General features: G+C 52.6%; 1 protein-coding gene across 1 annotated transcript; it reads left to right on the top strand.

The window, feature by feature from the left end:
• Positions 1–7086: 7086 nt before the first annotated feature.
• BORCS6 (BLOC-1 related complex subunit 6) lies at positions 7087–12698 on the top strand. Its single transcript, XM_089667094.1, has 4 exons — positions 7087–7239; positions 8326–8480; positions 9431–9514; positions 12541–12698. Exons 1-4 carry the CDS (start codon positions 7224–7226, stop codon positions 12664–12666), a joined length of 381 nt encoding a protein of 126 aa, XP_089523220.1. The 5' UTR covers positions 7087–7223; the 3' UTR covers positions 12667–12698.
• Positions 12699–15450: the final 2752 nt, after the last annotated feature.

Raw genomic sequence — 15450 nt, 5'->3', positions numbered from 1 at the left:
GAGTTTCCTCCATACCAGTCAGACGACCACACGGCTCCAGCCAAAATATACAGCAGACCCCCCAGGAGGAGAAATGTACAGAACAGCCACCAAGTAACTCAAATTATATCATCAAAACCCGACTGACATCACAAATAGGTATTCAGACAGACAGTTGGCCCAACAACCTCCATTATTATAGTCTCACCTCCAGTTTCCTGTCTGCCTATCACTCCACCGTCCAATAGCAACAGAGTGAGACCCAGCGCACTCCGTGATCAGCACTCAGTAACACAACTGGTCAGACACACCCCCTCAATGCTCAGACACATCCTCTTAATGCTCAGACACCCCCCTCAATGATCAGACACACCCCCTTAATGCTCAGACACACCCCCTCAATGATCAGACACACCCCCTCAATCATCAGACACACCCCCTCAATCATCAGACACCCCCTCAATCATCAGACACACCCCCTTAATGCTCAGACACCCCCCTCAATGATCAGACACCCCCCTCAATGATCAGACACACACCCTTAATGATCAGACACACACCCTCAATGATCAGACACCCCCCCTCAATGATCAGACACACCCCTCAATGATCAGACACCCCCCCTCAATGCTCAGACACACCCCTCAATGATCAGACACACCCCCTCAATGATCAGACACCCCCCTCAATGATCAGACACACCCCCTCAATGCTCAGACACCCCCCTCAATGATCAGACACCCCCCTCAATGATCAGACACCCCCTCAATCATCAGACACACCCCCTTAATGCTCAGACACCCCCCTCAATGATCAGACACACCCCCTCAATGATCAGACACACACCCTCAATGATCAGACACCCCCTCAATCATCAGACACACCCCCTTAATGTGCTCAGACACCCCCCTTAATGATCAGACACACACCCTTACCGATCAGATAAACCCCCTCTCTGGATGAGACACACCCCCTCAATTCTCAGACACACACCCTTAATGATCAGACACCCCCCCTCAATGGTCAGACACCCCCCCTCAATGGTCAGACACCCCCCCTCTCTGGATCAGTGCCGCACCAGGAATTTATTCTCCAAGTATATAATTATTCCAATATGGATTAGAATCAATGATGGTACCAACGTGTTCCGGCATCCTCACATTCCCCTTTCATCAGAGCAATCAATGGTCAGACACACCCCTCCCTGGGCAGACACAGCCCCTCTCTAACCGGACACACCCCTTCAATGGTCAGACATGACCCCTCTCTAACTGGACACACCCCTTCAATGGTCAGACATGACCCCTCTCTGGACACATCCCTGCAATGGTCAGTCACACCCCCTTAATGATCAAACATGGCCCCTCTCTGGTCAAACACCTCCCCACTCTTCCTATGCAATATAAGCCTGTGTGATGAGAGGTGTGGCTATAATGAGGGGTGTGGCTATAATGAGGGGTGTGGCTGCTACTCAGCTCTGCCAGCACCGAGAACTGGAGGGGGAGAACAGAAATCAGCATTTTCACTAAGGAAAAAAGGGATTTGAAGGCATTTCCCGTCCCAAATGATAACACAACAGGGAACTGGGCTTTATAGGAAGAAGGTGGGGGGGGGGAGGTGGGGGGGGGGGGTTGTAGAGGGTTCATTCTCATTAGATGCTTCTTGTGGGGAAATAAAATTACTAATGAGCCCCTTTTCCTGGAAAAGTCTGAACACGATAAATACGAGTATCGCTCCTTATATCTGGGAGATTCGTGGTTAAAGGAGAACCCCGATGATCCTTATCTCTGTGTAAATCAGCCAATGGCAGAGGCACCATGCCGCTCCTAATGTCCTCTTTTTGTCGTCCACACATGCAGAAATGTTGGCGGTCGCTCCCCTCCTCGGCATATCATCGCTGAGCGTGTCCAAAAATGGATCCCAAAAAACCGTTCAGGATGCGATGTGTGTAGATTGGTTGCATTGTGTCATTTAGGCAGCTCTGTCCGTATCCTGCTCCCTCCCGCGTGTCACCTCCGTGGAACGTCTTATTTATTCTAATTTATGTCCATGAATGTAACACTGTAACCAATAATAAAAGTAATAAAGGAACGCGTTCCATCAGTCTGGGAGGAGATGTGGCTGAGCCACAGACACACAGATCAGCTGTACCAGGCAGTACGGGTCATGTGATAACAGCGCCCAAGGCAAGACTGCTCCGCCCACTATGTGTCGACAACCAGCGTATTATTTAGTAGAATGACATTATGATTTGTTAGACACCAAATATGATATAGATCTTATGTACTCTACATTGCCCAAAGTATTGGCCCCGCCCTCCAAATCATGTGATTCAGGTATTCCAATCTCCTCCCAATCATGTGATTCAGGTGTTCCAATTCCCTCCCAATCATGTGATTCAGGTGTTCCAATCCCCTCCCAATCATGTGATTCAGGTGTTCCAATCCCCTCCATATCATGTGATTCAAGTGTCCCAATCTCCTCCATATCATGTGATTCAGGTGTTCCAATCCCCTCCAAATCGTGATTCAGGTGTTCCAATCCCCTACCAATCATGTGATTCAGGTGTTCCAATCCCCTCCCAATCGTGATTCAGGTGCTCCAATCCCCTCCCAATCATGTGATTCAGGTGTTCCAATCCATGCATATCATGTGATTCAGTTGTTCCAATCCCCTCCATATCATGTGATTCAGGTGTTCCAATCCCCTCCATATCATGTGATTCAGGTGTTCCAATCCCCTCCATATCATGTGATTCAGGTGTTCCAATCCCCTCTCAATCATGTGATTCAAGTGTTCCAATCCCCTCCCAATCATGTGATTCAGGTGTTCCAATCCCCTCCATATCATGTGATTCAGGTGTTCCAATCCCCTCCATGGACACAGGTGTATACAATCAAGCCCCTAGGCATGCAGACTGCTTCTACAAACATTGGTGAAAGAATGGGTCGCTCTCAGGAGCTCAGTGACTCCAAGCGTGGTCCCGTGATAGGTGGCCACCTGGGCAATAAGTCCATCCGTGACATTTCCTGGCTACTAAATATTCCACGCTCAACTGTTAGTGGGATTATAACAAAGTGGAAGCAACTGGGAACAACAGCCACTCAGCCACCAAGTGGTAGGCCACGTCACATGACAGGGCGGGGTCAGCGCATGCTGAAGCGCACAGTGCGCAGAAGTCGCCAACTGTCTGCAGAGTCAATAGCTAAAGACCTCCAAAAGACTGGGAGGCCAATAAAGGCCATGTGTGTACTTGTATACTTGGGGCAATATAGTGTAGATCTCTCAGGAGATCCAATGTCTATTATTAACTATCTAGACCTTGTATTATGGGCGTGTTTGGTGTCTACCTGAGTGGTGTCATAGTGTACATTTGTTACGAAGGTAACTCCATGACAGCGGGAATTATGGATTATAGATTATGGATTATTATAGGGGGTGTAGAGTAGTTCTGTTTTAGGTACAAAATCGACTCGAAGATGGGTGTATACTCCTCACCTGCTGTCTTAGGCTGTTTAGGATGGGGGGGCCCCATCAGGAATTATTTGAAGACCGTGCTAGGGAGGTTAGCCGGCCTGTGTGTCATAAAGCGGACCTTCACTTAAAGGAGAAAGCACTGCTACTCTGCCTCTCCCCACCCCCCGGTCCATGCTGCATTTACCTTTGTGGGTGATTAGCTGCCACTGCCCAAACAGCCAGCAGGGCAGCCCAGGGATATGAGAACCCCCTTCTTCTACCTCTTCCTTCCCTACGGCTTCTTGAATGGATCAGAACGATTCACATGACTACTTTGACCAATCGGAAACTCTCTGATCTGTCCTGGAAGCCCTAAGGAAAGAAGTGAAAGGAAAGCGGGGTCTTCAGATCCCCGCACTGGGGGCGGGGGAGGGGGGGGTGGAGAGGGTATTGGGTATTAGTCCACCTTTTCATGATTTGTAGAAATAGGTGAACCTTCACTTAAAGGAATGTTCGTAATGCTCGCTGCCACATCCAGACAGGAATGTATACACTACAGCAGCTCTTCAACGAGATGAAGTCCTTCCATTCCTGTTTATTCACAGATGAAAGATTTGTAACTATGGTGTAACCCGGGGGTCTCCAAATGTTCTCTCCAAACTATGGTCCTCCAGCTGTTGAAGTACTACAAGTCCCATCATGCCTCTTCCTCTGGGAGTCTTGCCTGTGGCTGTCAGAGTCTTGCAAGACCTCATGGGACTTGCAGTTCCTCAACACCTGGAGGGCCATAGTTTGGAGACCCCTTGCCACCCTCATAACACATATGTCCATGAGCAGAAGAGCTTTCTGTGCTACGAGCGCGCTCACTGCACACCCCCCCCCCCTCCCCCCAGCACAGTGACCGAGCTGCCGGTCTCTGCTGATGATCAGCACCAGCTCCCAACCATGTGATCAGTCTGACAGCCAATGACGGTGGTCAACGTGATCGGTTGATCCTTTTCACACCCTGTGAAATGGAAGCCGGGGCTGGGCAGGAAGGGGTTCCTGAAAAGAAAAATGATGCCGTAAATATTTACAGAAAATACATTACAAAACAGTGAAAAACACGCAAGTCGATCTGACCTGAGGTTCTGTGTCGGGTCCGGTTCTCCAAATGAGAGAGCAGAGCTGCTGCGGCAGCCATCTTTACTCACCCACCACCCAATCGGGGGTGTGCTGTAGGGAGCTGTCGAGTCTTTTCTGTGCTCCAGCGGACACGCCCTGAAAGCCAACTATCCTAAATACGATTTTATTTCCATCTGAGAAGGTTTCACAAACCGAACGCCAACATATTATATAGCAAAATGAATTTACGATTTGCTAGACCTCAAATACGATCTACATTCACCGGCCGCTTTATGAGGTCCACCTCGCTAGTCCCGGGTTGGACCCCCTTTGGCCTTCATTCTTGGTGGCATAGATTCTACAAGGTGTTGGGAACGTTCCTCAGAGATTTGAGTCCATGTTGACATGATGGTGTCACGCAGTTGCTGCAGATTTGTCGGCTGCACATCCATGATGGGAATCTCCCGTTCCACCACATCCCAAAGGTGCTCTATTGGATGGAGATCTGTGGAGGCCATTGGAGTCCAGTGACCTCATTGTCATGTTGGAGATGATTGGAGCTTTGTAACATGGAGCATTATCCTGCTGGGAGGAGCCATCAGAAGATGGGGGACACTGGAGTCATAGAGGGGTGGACATGGTCAGCAACAATACTCAGGTAGGCCGTGGCATTTATACGATGCTCAATTGGTACTAAGGGGCCCAAAGTGTGCCAAGAAAATCTCCCCCACACATGACACCACCACCAGCCTGAACCATGGATACAAGGCAGGATGGATCCACCACACCATGACACCACCACCACCAGCCTGAACCATTGATACAAGGCAGGATGGATCCACCACACCATGACACCACCACCACCAGCCTGAACCATGGATACAAGGCAGGATGGATCCACCACACCATGACACCACCACCAGCCTGAACCATTGATACAAGGCAGGATGGATCCCCCACACCATGACACCACCACCACCAGCCTGAACCATTGATACAAGGCAGGATGGATCCACCACACCATGACACCACCACCAGCCTGAACCATTGATACAAGGCAGGATGGATCCCCCACACCATGACACCACCACCACCAGCCTGAACCATTGATACAAGGCAGGATGGATCCCCCACACCATGACACCACCACCACCAGCCTGAACCATTGATACAAGGCAGGATGGATCCACCACACCATGACACCACCACCAGCCTGAACCATTGATACAAGGCAGGATGGATCCCCCACACCATGACACCACCACCACCAGCCTGAACCATTGATACAAGGCAGGATGGATCCCCCACACCATGACACCACCACCACCAGCCTGAACCATTGATACAAGGCAGGATGGATCCACCACACCATGACACCACCACCACCAGCCTGAACCGATGATACAAGGCAGGATGGATCCACCACAAACTTCAATAAAAAAGGTACCTGTCAGGAATACACGAGGCATGCCACACCGCACCGGATACCCCCACCGCGCCACACACAGAGGGCTGCAAGGAGTCACAGCCCAGATCCAAGATGGCGGGCAGGTACCTTTTTATTAAAGTTTGGTGGTTAGTTCCCCTATGTGGAGAGTCGGCTCCATTCCCAGAGTGGCTGCTTATAAGATATCATCTCTCATAGGGGACGCCGAGGAAGATTTCACCAATTTCACCTCCTACAGATCCCAGACTCCGCCCATAACTGATCTACAGATCCCACACTGCACCCATAACTGATCTACAGATCCCACACTGCACCCATAACTGATCTACAGATCTATACACTCCACCCATAACTGATCTACAGATCCCAAACTCCGACCATAACTGATCTACAGATCTATACACGTCACCCATAATGATCTACAGATGTCACACTCCGCCCATAACTGATCAACAGATCCCACACTGCACCAATAACTGATCTACAGATCCCACACTGCACCCATAACTGATCTACAGATCCCAGACTCCACCCATAACTGATCTGCAGATCCCACACTGCACCCATAACTGATCTACAGATCCCACACTGCACCCATACCTGATCTACAGATCCCACACTGCACCCATAACTGATCTACAGATCTATACACTCCACCCATAACTGATCTACAGATCTATACACGTCACCCATAATGATCTACAGATATCACACTCTGCCCATAACTGATCTACAGATCCCTACACTCCACCCATAACTGATCTACAGATCTATACACTCCGCCCATAACTGATCTACAGATCTATACACTCCACCCATAACTGATCTACAGATCTATACACTCCGCCCATAACTGATCTACAGATCCCCACACTCCGCCCATAACTGATCTACAGATCCCCACACTCCACCCATAACTGATCTACAGATCCCACACTGCACCCATAACTGATCTACAGATCTATATAATCCACCCATAACTGATCTACAGATCCCACACTGCACCACCCCCCACTCTCTGAGTTCTGACAGCCCCGCCCTCCGCTGTGACGTTAAAAATCTTTCCTCTCTCGGCTACAATGTATCGCCGCTCTAAGTGGACGTCACCTTCATCCCCCGCCCCGCCCTCCTGCCGTGTCCCGGAAGCGGATTGGTGTCTGGCCGGAGGGCGGGGCCGTCTGTGGAGGACAATTGGAGCGAAAACTCCGGGGACTGCGGAGAGCGGAGGGGGCGGAGCATGAGCGCCGGACACGGTGCGGAGGGGCTGTGCATTATATAGAGAGGGGGAGGGGGGTCTGTGCATTATATAGAGGAGGAGGGGGGTCTGTCCATTATATAGAGGGGGGTCTGTCCATTATATAGAGGGGGGGTCTGTGCATTATATAGAGGAGGAGGGGGGTCTGTCCATTATATAGAGGAGGAGGGGGGTCTGTCCATTATATAGAGGAGGAGGGGGGTCTGTGCATTATATAGAGGTGGAGGGGGGGTCTGTACATTATATAGAGGGGGAGGGGGGTCTGTCCATTATATAGAGGAAGGGGGGTCTGTACATTATATAGAGGTGGAGGGGGGGTCTGTACATTATATAGAGGTGGAGGGGGGGTCTGTACATTATATAGAGGTGGAGGGGGGGTCTGTACATTATATAGAGGAGGGGGGTCTGTACATTATATAGAGGAGGGGGGTCTGTACATTATATAGAGGAGGGGGGTCTGTACATTATATAGAGGAGGGGGGGGGGGTCTGTCCATTATATAGAGGGGGAGGGGGGGTCTGTCCATTATATAGAGGGGGAGGGGGGTCTGTCCATTATATAGAGGTGGAGGGGGGTCTGTCCATTATATAGAGGTGGAGGGGGGTCTGTCCATTATATAGAGGAGGAGGGGGTCTGTCCATTATATAGAGGGGGAGGGGGGTCTGTCCATTATATAGAGGGGGAGGGGGGTCTGTCCATTATATAGAGGGGAGGGGGGTCTGTACATTATATAGAGGGGGAGGGGGGTCTGTACATTATATAGAGGAGGGGGGGTCTGTACATTATATAGAGGAGGGGGGGTCTGTACATTATATAGAGGAGGGGGGTCTGTACATTATATAGAGGAGGGGGGGTCTGTACATTATATAGAGGAGGGGGGGTCTGTACATTATATAGAGGAGGGGGGGTCTGTACATTATATAGAGGAGGGGGGGGGGTCTGTACATTATATAGAGGGTGCGGGGGGGGGGGGTCTGTATATGTGGTCACTGCTCAGACTTGTAGGTAGGGGGTGGGTGTGGTTTAGATGGGCGGCGGTTTGGCGGTGGGCAGTCAGGTGATAATGAGGCGGTTGGTGTTCCAGGGGAGGGCGGAGTCCGCCATCAGGCGTTGCAGAGAAGTCGAGCCGACATCCCGCCGATCGATGTGGAGGTGCTGAAGGACCTGGAGATCCTGACACAAGATGTCGCCCTGAAGGTGGACCAGATGATGAAGAGTCTGAACAGCACCATCCAGAACGTGAGTCCCGGGGATGGAGATGGTGTATGAGGCCATACCCAGCCCCCCGCTCCCTGACCCCCCCCCCCCCCCCCCGCTCCCTGACACCCCCCCTCCACTCTCTGACCCCCCCCATTCCCTGACTCCACCCTCCCCACTCTCTGACCCCCCCCCCCATTCCCTGACTCCACCCTCCCCACTCCCTGACCCCCCCCCCACCACTCTCTGACTCCCCCCTCCCTGACCTCCCTCCACTCTGACCCTCCCACTCCTTGACCCCCCGACTCCACCCTCCCCCTGTCTGACCCGCCATTCCCTGTCCCTGACCCCCTAATTCCACCCTCCCTACTCTCTGACCCCCCCCCCCCCCCCATTCCCTGTCCCCCTGACCTCCACCCTCCCCACTCCCTGACCCCCCCTCCCCCACTCTCTGACCCCCTGACTCCCCCCTCCCCGACCCCCCCCCCTCCACTCTGACCCTCCCACCTCCCTGACCCCCCCCCTCCACTCTGACCCTCCCACTCCCTGACCCCCCACACTCCTTGACCCCCCGACTCCACTCTCCCCACTCTCTAAACCCCCCCACTCCCTGACCCCCCTACTCCCTGACCCTCCACACTCCCTAACCCCCCTCCCACTCTGACCCTCCCACTCCCTGACCTCCCCCCCCACTCCCTGACTCCCCCTGACTCCCCCCCCTCCCCACTCTCTGACCCTCCCGCTCCCTGACTCCACCCTCCCCACTCTCAGACCCCCCCACACTCTCTGACCCTCCCACTCCCTGACCCCCCCCCCCATCCTCTGACCCTCCCACTCCCTGACCCCCCCCCCCTACTCTCTGACCCTCCCACTCCCTGACCTCCCCCCCCTTCCCCCCTCCAGTTCACAATTGTCTGACACACCTCAGCCCCAGCCGCAGACCCTCCTGTGTCTTATGTGCGTCCCTCTGAGGTCATGTGATGTCTCCACAGATGACGGCGCTCAGCGTTGGCTACATCCAGACGTACCGCGACTCAGTGGACAGCCTGGGGGAGTCGGTAGATATGAGTATAAAGGTCAGTGACCCCCCGCTGGCAGCAATGGCGGGTTTGGTGATGCCGGTTACCGTTCGGTGACTTCCCCCATCCCAAGAAGTCGATGCCGTCACTCAGTAGTAGTAACACAGTTTCTGAGACCCCTGTAACCTTGTTGTACTCCTTTCATCCTTTGATTTGCAGGCTTCTCTCAGCAGGGTGACAACGTTGCTGGCTTTGGAGTGAAATCACTGCAGCGTTGTCACCTTGTGGACACATAGTCACAGACTGGCTTGTAAAGGCTCACTATAGTAGGCAGGGATGTGAGCCGACACCCGTATCCATTGTATTCCGTATAGAAATTCCCTCTTTATTTCACACGCCTCCATTTATATCCTTTTCCACATTTACATCCGGGCCAAGCTGTCCGAGAACCGTTACACACTGCAGCCGGACAGCTTGGCCCGGATGAGGCGGGGTGACAGTCCACTGTATCGTATTCCTACCTGCTGCGTGGCTTCCAGCTGGAGTTGGGAATTATTTTTGTTTGTCTTTAACTTTACCACACACCCCCCCCCCCCATCACCTTTTTATCAGTCTCCACCCCCCCCTCCTTCTATCCTTCCTCCACCCCCCCTTTCAGTCTTCTATCATTCCACCCCTCTCCCCCCCTTTAGCCTTTTATCCCCCCTCCAGTCTTCTGTCCCCCCTCCATCCCCCCCCCCCCCCCTTCAGTCTTCTATCCTTCCTCCACAGTAGATCATCAGTTTTTTAAATACTCAGACCAGCCATCTGACACCAACAACCCATGTCACATTCAAAGTCACTTTAATCCCCACCCCCCCTTCAGCTTCCTTCTTTCTTCCACCCCCCCTTTCAGCCTTCTATCCTCCCTCCGCCCCCCCTTTCAGTCTTCTATCCTCCCTCCACACACACAGCCCCCTTTCAGTCTTCTATCCTTCCTCCTCCCCCCCCTCCCCTTCAGTCTTCTATCCTTCCTCCTCCCCCCCCCCCCTTCAGTCTTCTATCCCTCCCCCCCCCCCCTTCAGTCTTCTATCCTCTCCCCCCCCCCCCCTTCAGTCTTCTATCCTCCCCCCCCCCCCTTCAGTCTTCTATCCTCCCCCCCCCCCTTCAGTCTTCTATCCTCCCCCCCCCCCCCCCTTCAGTCTTCTATCCTCCCCCCCCCCCCCCCCCCTTCAGTCTTCTATCCTCCCCCCACCCTCCCCCCTTCAGTCTTCTATCTTCCCTCCCCCCCTTCAGTCTTCTATCTTCCCTCCCCCCCTTCAGTCTTCTATCCTCCCTCCACCCCCCCCCCCCTTCAGTCTTCTATCCTCCCTCCACCCCCCCCCCCTCCTTCAATCTTCTATCCTTCCTCCAACCCCTCTCCAGTCTTGCACAGGTGTACCGGCTCCTCCCTTCAGTCTTCTTTCCTTCCACCCCCCCTTTCAGCCTTCTTTCCTTCCACCCCCCCTTTCAGCCTTCTATCCTCCCTCCGCCCCCCCTTTCAGTCTTCTATCCTCCCTCCGCCCCCCCTTTCAGTCTTCTATCCTCCCTCCACACACACAGCCCCCTTTCAGTCTTCTATCCTTCCTCCTCCCCCCCCTCCCCTTCAGTCTTCTATCCTTCCTCCTCCCCACCCCCTTCAGTCTTCTATCCTTCCTCCTCCCCACCCCCTTCAGTCTTCTATCCTTCCTCCCCCCCCCCCCCCCCATTCAGTCTTCTATCCTTCCTCCTCCTCCTCCCCCCCCCCCCATTCAGTCTTCTATCCTTCCTCCTCCCCCCCCCTTCAGTCTTCTATCCTTCCTCCTCCCCCCCCCCCTTCAGTCTTCTATCCTTCCTCCTCCCCCCCCCTTCAGTCTTCTATCCTTCCTCCTCCCCCCCCCCCCCTTCAGTCTTCTATCCTTCCTCCTCCCCCCCCCCCCTTCAGTCTTCTATCCTTCCTCCCTCCTCCCCCCCCCCCTTCAGTCTTCTATCCTTCCTCCTCCTCCCCCCCCCTTCAGTCTTCTATCCTTCCTCCTCCCCCCCCCCCCCCCCTTCAGTCTTCTATTCTTCCTCCTCCCCCCCCCTTCAGTCTTCTATCCTTCCTCCCCCCCCCCCCCTTCAGTCTTCTATCCTTCCTCCTCCCCCCCCCCCCCTTCAGTCTCCTATCCTTCCTCCTCCCCCCCCCCCCCCTTCAGTCTCCTATCCTTCCTCCTCCCCCCCCCCCCCCTTCAGTCTCCTATCCTTCCTCCTCCCCCCCCCCCATTCAGTCTCCTATCCTTCCTCCCCCCCCCCCCCCCTTCAGTCTTCTATCCTTCCTCCCCCCCCCCCCCCCTTCAGTCTTCTATCTTCCCTCCCCCCCTTCAGTCTTCTATCCTCCCTCCACCCCCCCCCCCCCCTTCAGTCTTCTATCCTCCCTCCACCCCCCCCCCCCTTCAGTCTTCTATCCTTCCTCCAACCCTCTCCAGTCTTGCACAGGTGTACCGGCTCCTCCCCTTCAGTCTTGCGCAGGTGCACCGGCTCCTCCCCATCAGTCTTGCGCAGGTGCACCGGCTCCTCCCCATCAGTCTTGCGCAGGTGCACCGGCTCCTCCCATCAGTCTTGCGCAGGTGCACCGGCTCCTCCCCATCAGTCTTGCGCAGGTGCACCGGCTCCTCCCCTTCAGTCTTGCCCAGGTGCACCGGCTCCTCCCCTTCAGTCTTGCCCAGGTGCACCGGCTCCTCCCCTTCAGTCTTGCCCAGGTGTACCGGCTCCTCCCCTTCAGTCTTGCACAGGTGTATCGGCTCCCTCCCTAGTTCCTCTGATCTCACTGCACACTGGGTGCTTCTCACAATGTGCATTAGAAGCTGCAGCCAGTCAGATAGAGCTCCGCCCCATTTCCTGGCTGGAGGACATCAGCATCCTCTAGTTCTTTCCTCCCCAGCATGCACCTCTCAGGCCTAGAGGAGTCCCTCCTGATCACTGCATCGCCATGGTGGGGTCCCCTGTATATAGTCTGGGATTGGTGCAGTACACACTCCGCCCACCAGAGGGGGCAGTTTGATAAGACTCTACCCCCTCCCCCACATTAACCTCTCCTCTCTCCGCAGGGGATGTACACGCTGATGGCGCGCTGCGAAGAACTCGACCGCTCCATGCAACCCATCCACACGCTGGCCAAACAGATCCGAGAGATTAAACGCACCCTGGAAATGTTTGAGACGTTATGTAAATAATTTCCTAATAAAGACTTTTGTTTGTAAATAAACCAATGGACCAATGACGCGTCTGGGCGGAGTCAGCCTATAAAATGGGACTTGCGACAGCAAGGAAGGCCCAATAATGGGTCACGATCCGCGCCGGCACCGCCCACTGAATGCAACACGTGGTTTAAATTGGACCAGGAGGTGAAACGTGGCGGCCGCACGCCCTTCTTTAGGTGGGCAGTAAAATTGCAGCTCAACCACCTGCTTTGGCTGATCGTGTGTATGGGCCCCTAGGATTCTTCTGTCATCTGATGATCCTGCCAGGAAGAAACTTCCTGTCCCAGGGTGACAACGCTCATTCACTGCACTTTGTCTATGGACCCGTTGTCACCCTAGGACAGGAAGTAGTGGGACTGCAGAACACCCCTCCCCCTACCTCATCTCCATCCCATAGTAGGGACAGTTCTCGGTAGTCCCCAGACTGAGCCAATCAGAGCTGACCGTCATTAGTTCTGCATTGATATATCGACCGAACAGCATTTTGCGGATAGAGGAAAAGTTGCCAATAATGGCCGCCGAAACGCGTGATTTTACCACATTTTGGGTGCGGTTTCATAAGTCATGTGACTTCGCAGAAACAAAAAGCGCATCAAAATGCAACGTTTTTTTTTGTTTTGTTTTATGGGCTTTCAGTGTATTTCAGGCCTGGTTCACATTTTGTCTGTTTTGCAGTTCGTTTTCCCGTGTGCGGTTTTTTACACATTTTTGATGCTTTTTTTTATTTTTGGCCAACTTGTAACTGGGCAGCTTAAAAACGCATCAAAACGCAACGTGCAATTTTTTTTCTGCATTTTTAGTTCATTTTAGGCCTTTTTCACACCAACATAGTTTGCGTTTTGTCGGTTTTGCATTTTTTTGCACGCACGTTTTTTTGTTGGGCAGATTAAAAAACACGAAACGCATCAAAAACTCAACACGTTCATTTTTGCTGCATTTTCAGTGCATTTCACGTCTGCTTTGTCCTTTTTTGCAGTGCGTTTTGCGCGCCCCTGTTTGACGCATTTTGTAGATTTTTTTTTTCTTTTTTGGCCATCTTGTTGCCGGACGGATTAAACACACAACACCTTCATAGTTTGCGTTTTGTCGGTTTTGCGGTTTTTTGCACGCATGTTTTTTTTTAAATTTTGTCGAACTTGTTGGGAAGATTAAAACGTGAAACGCGTTAAAGCAACACGTTCATTTTTGCTGCGTTTTCAATGCATGTCATGTCTGTTTTGCACCAATGCTTTGTCCCGTTTGCAGTGCGTTTTGCGCGCGCCTGTTTGACGCGGTTTATAATTTTTTTTTTTTTTTTTACCCATCTTGTTGCTGGATGGATTTAAACACACAACACCTTCATTTTTTATGCGTTTTTAATGCATTTCATGTCTGTTTTACAGCAATGCAGTTTGCGATTTGTCCATTTTGCAGTGCGTTTTGCGCGCACCTGTTTTTGATGTTTTTAGAATTTTTTTTTTTTGGCCATCTTGTTGCTGGACGGATTAAAAACACAACACATTTTTTTTTCCTGCGTCCTCAATGCACTTCATGTCTTACACCGATGCAGTTTGTGTTTTGTCCATTTTTCAGTGCGTTTTGCCATTTGCGTTTTTGATGCGTTTTGCATTTTTTGTTCCTGGCAGCTGAATGCAGCGATGGTCCTTCAGCTCCGGGTTCACACTGATGCAGAATTCTCCTTTTCTGTGCGAATTCCGCACCGCCGCAGAATCGCCCCCCGTTCATGTGAAACCGCCACGGGTGTGTATGTTACCAACACCCCGAAACTGGTCCGCAAAACGCACTGCAATGTGCAGAATCAGATCGAGGTGCGAATACAAGTGCGATCCGATTCTAGTGCTGACCCAAAAAGGGGTCCTGCGTGTTTTTGGTGCAATTAGAGCCGTAGAAAATGTACGACTCGGCTGGCACCGCACACAGACCGCATGTGATCTGCAGGGGGTGCGGTGCGGTTCCGGTGTGAATCACACGTGATAGGCCGCACCACATGTATGTGAACCCGGGGAGAGATGTCCTGCCTCCTCCAGACACAAAGCTAGGCTGAGCTTACCCTGTACATGCACTGGTCTACCACTAGAGGGGGCTGTGCCCTTTGCCTAGTTCTACCCGAGTTCCTGAATGGTTTCCTGTGACCGCAGGGGAATGCTGGGAGAAAGGCTGCACACGGGTGTCAAACTGGCAGCCCTCTAACTACAAGTCCCATGAGGCATTGCCAGATAGAAGCATGACTCCCAAAGGCAGAGCATGATGGGACTTGTAGTTTTGCAACAGCTGGAGGGCCACCAGTGTGACCCCCCCCCCCCCGGGCTACGAAGAACCTGAACGGAGGAGGCTGGGCTCACAAACGCTGACAGAAGACAAGAACTGGTCACGTTATCTGTGGTCTCTGCAGCCGATCTTTTCCCCATCATGGACTTACCATGCCTTGTTCTGCACTGCGTCTCAGTGTGGAGGTGGCATCTTGGTAGAGGAGCAGGGCTTTGCTTCCTCTTGTCAGAACTCCCCCCCCCTCACTGACTGGAGGGGTAATGATGGAGGTGGAAGCAGCAAAGATCCACAGAATGGATGATGCAGAAGCAGGGAGATTCTTGCACTGCAGCCCCTCAGGTATGGCTTCCTCTCCAGCTAGGAGAACCGTGATCAGAACAATAGTGACAAATCTCTGTGTAAAAGTTTTAGGCGGGTGTGAACATATCCTGCAAATGCAGATTTCTTTCAGAAATAGAAGAGTTAATAGTTTATTTTTTATCAGTTAAG

This window comes from Staurois parvus, unplaced genomic scaffold, assembly GCF_062004578.1.
Source record: "Staurois parvus isolate SC_StPar_1 unplaced genomic scaffold, SC_StPar_1.0 ptg003020l, whole genome shotgun sequence".
NCBI lineage: Eukaryota > Metazoa > Chordata > Amphibia > Anura > Ranidae > Staurois > Staurois parvus.
Note: the sequence above shows the minus strand (reverse complement) of the source record. Positions and strands in the feature narration are given on the sequence as shown.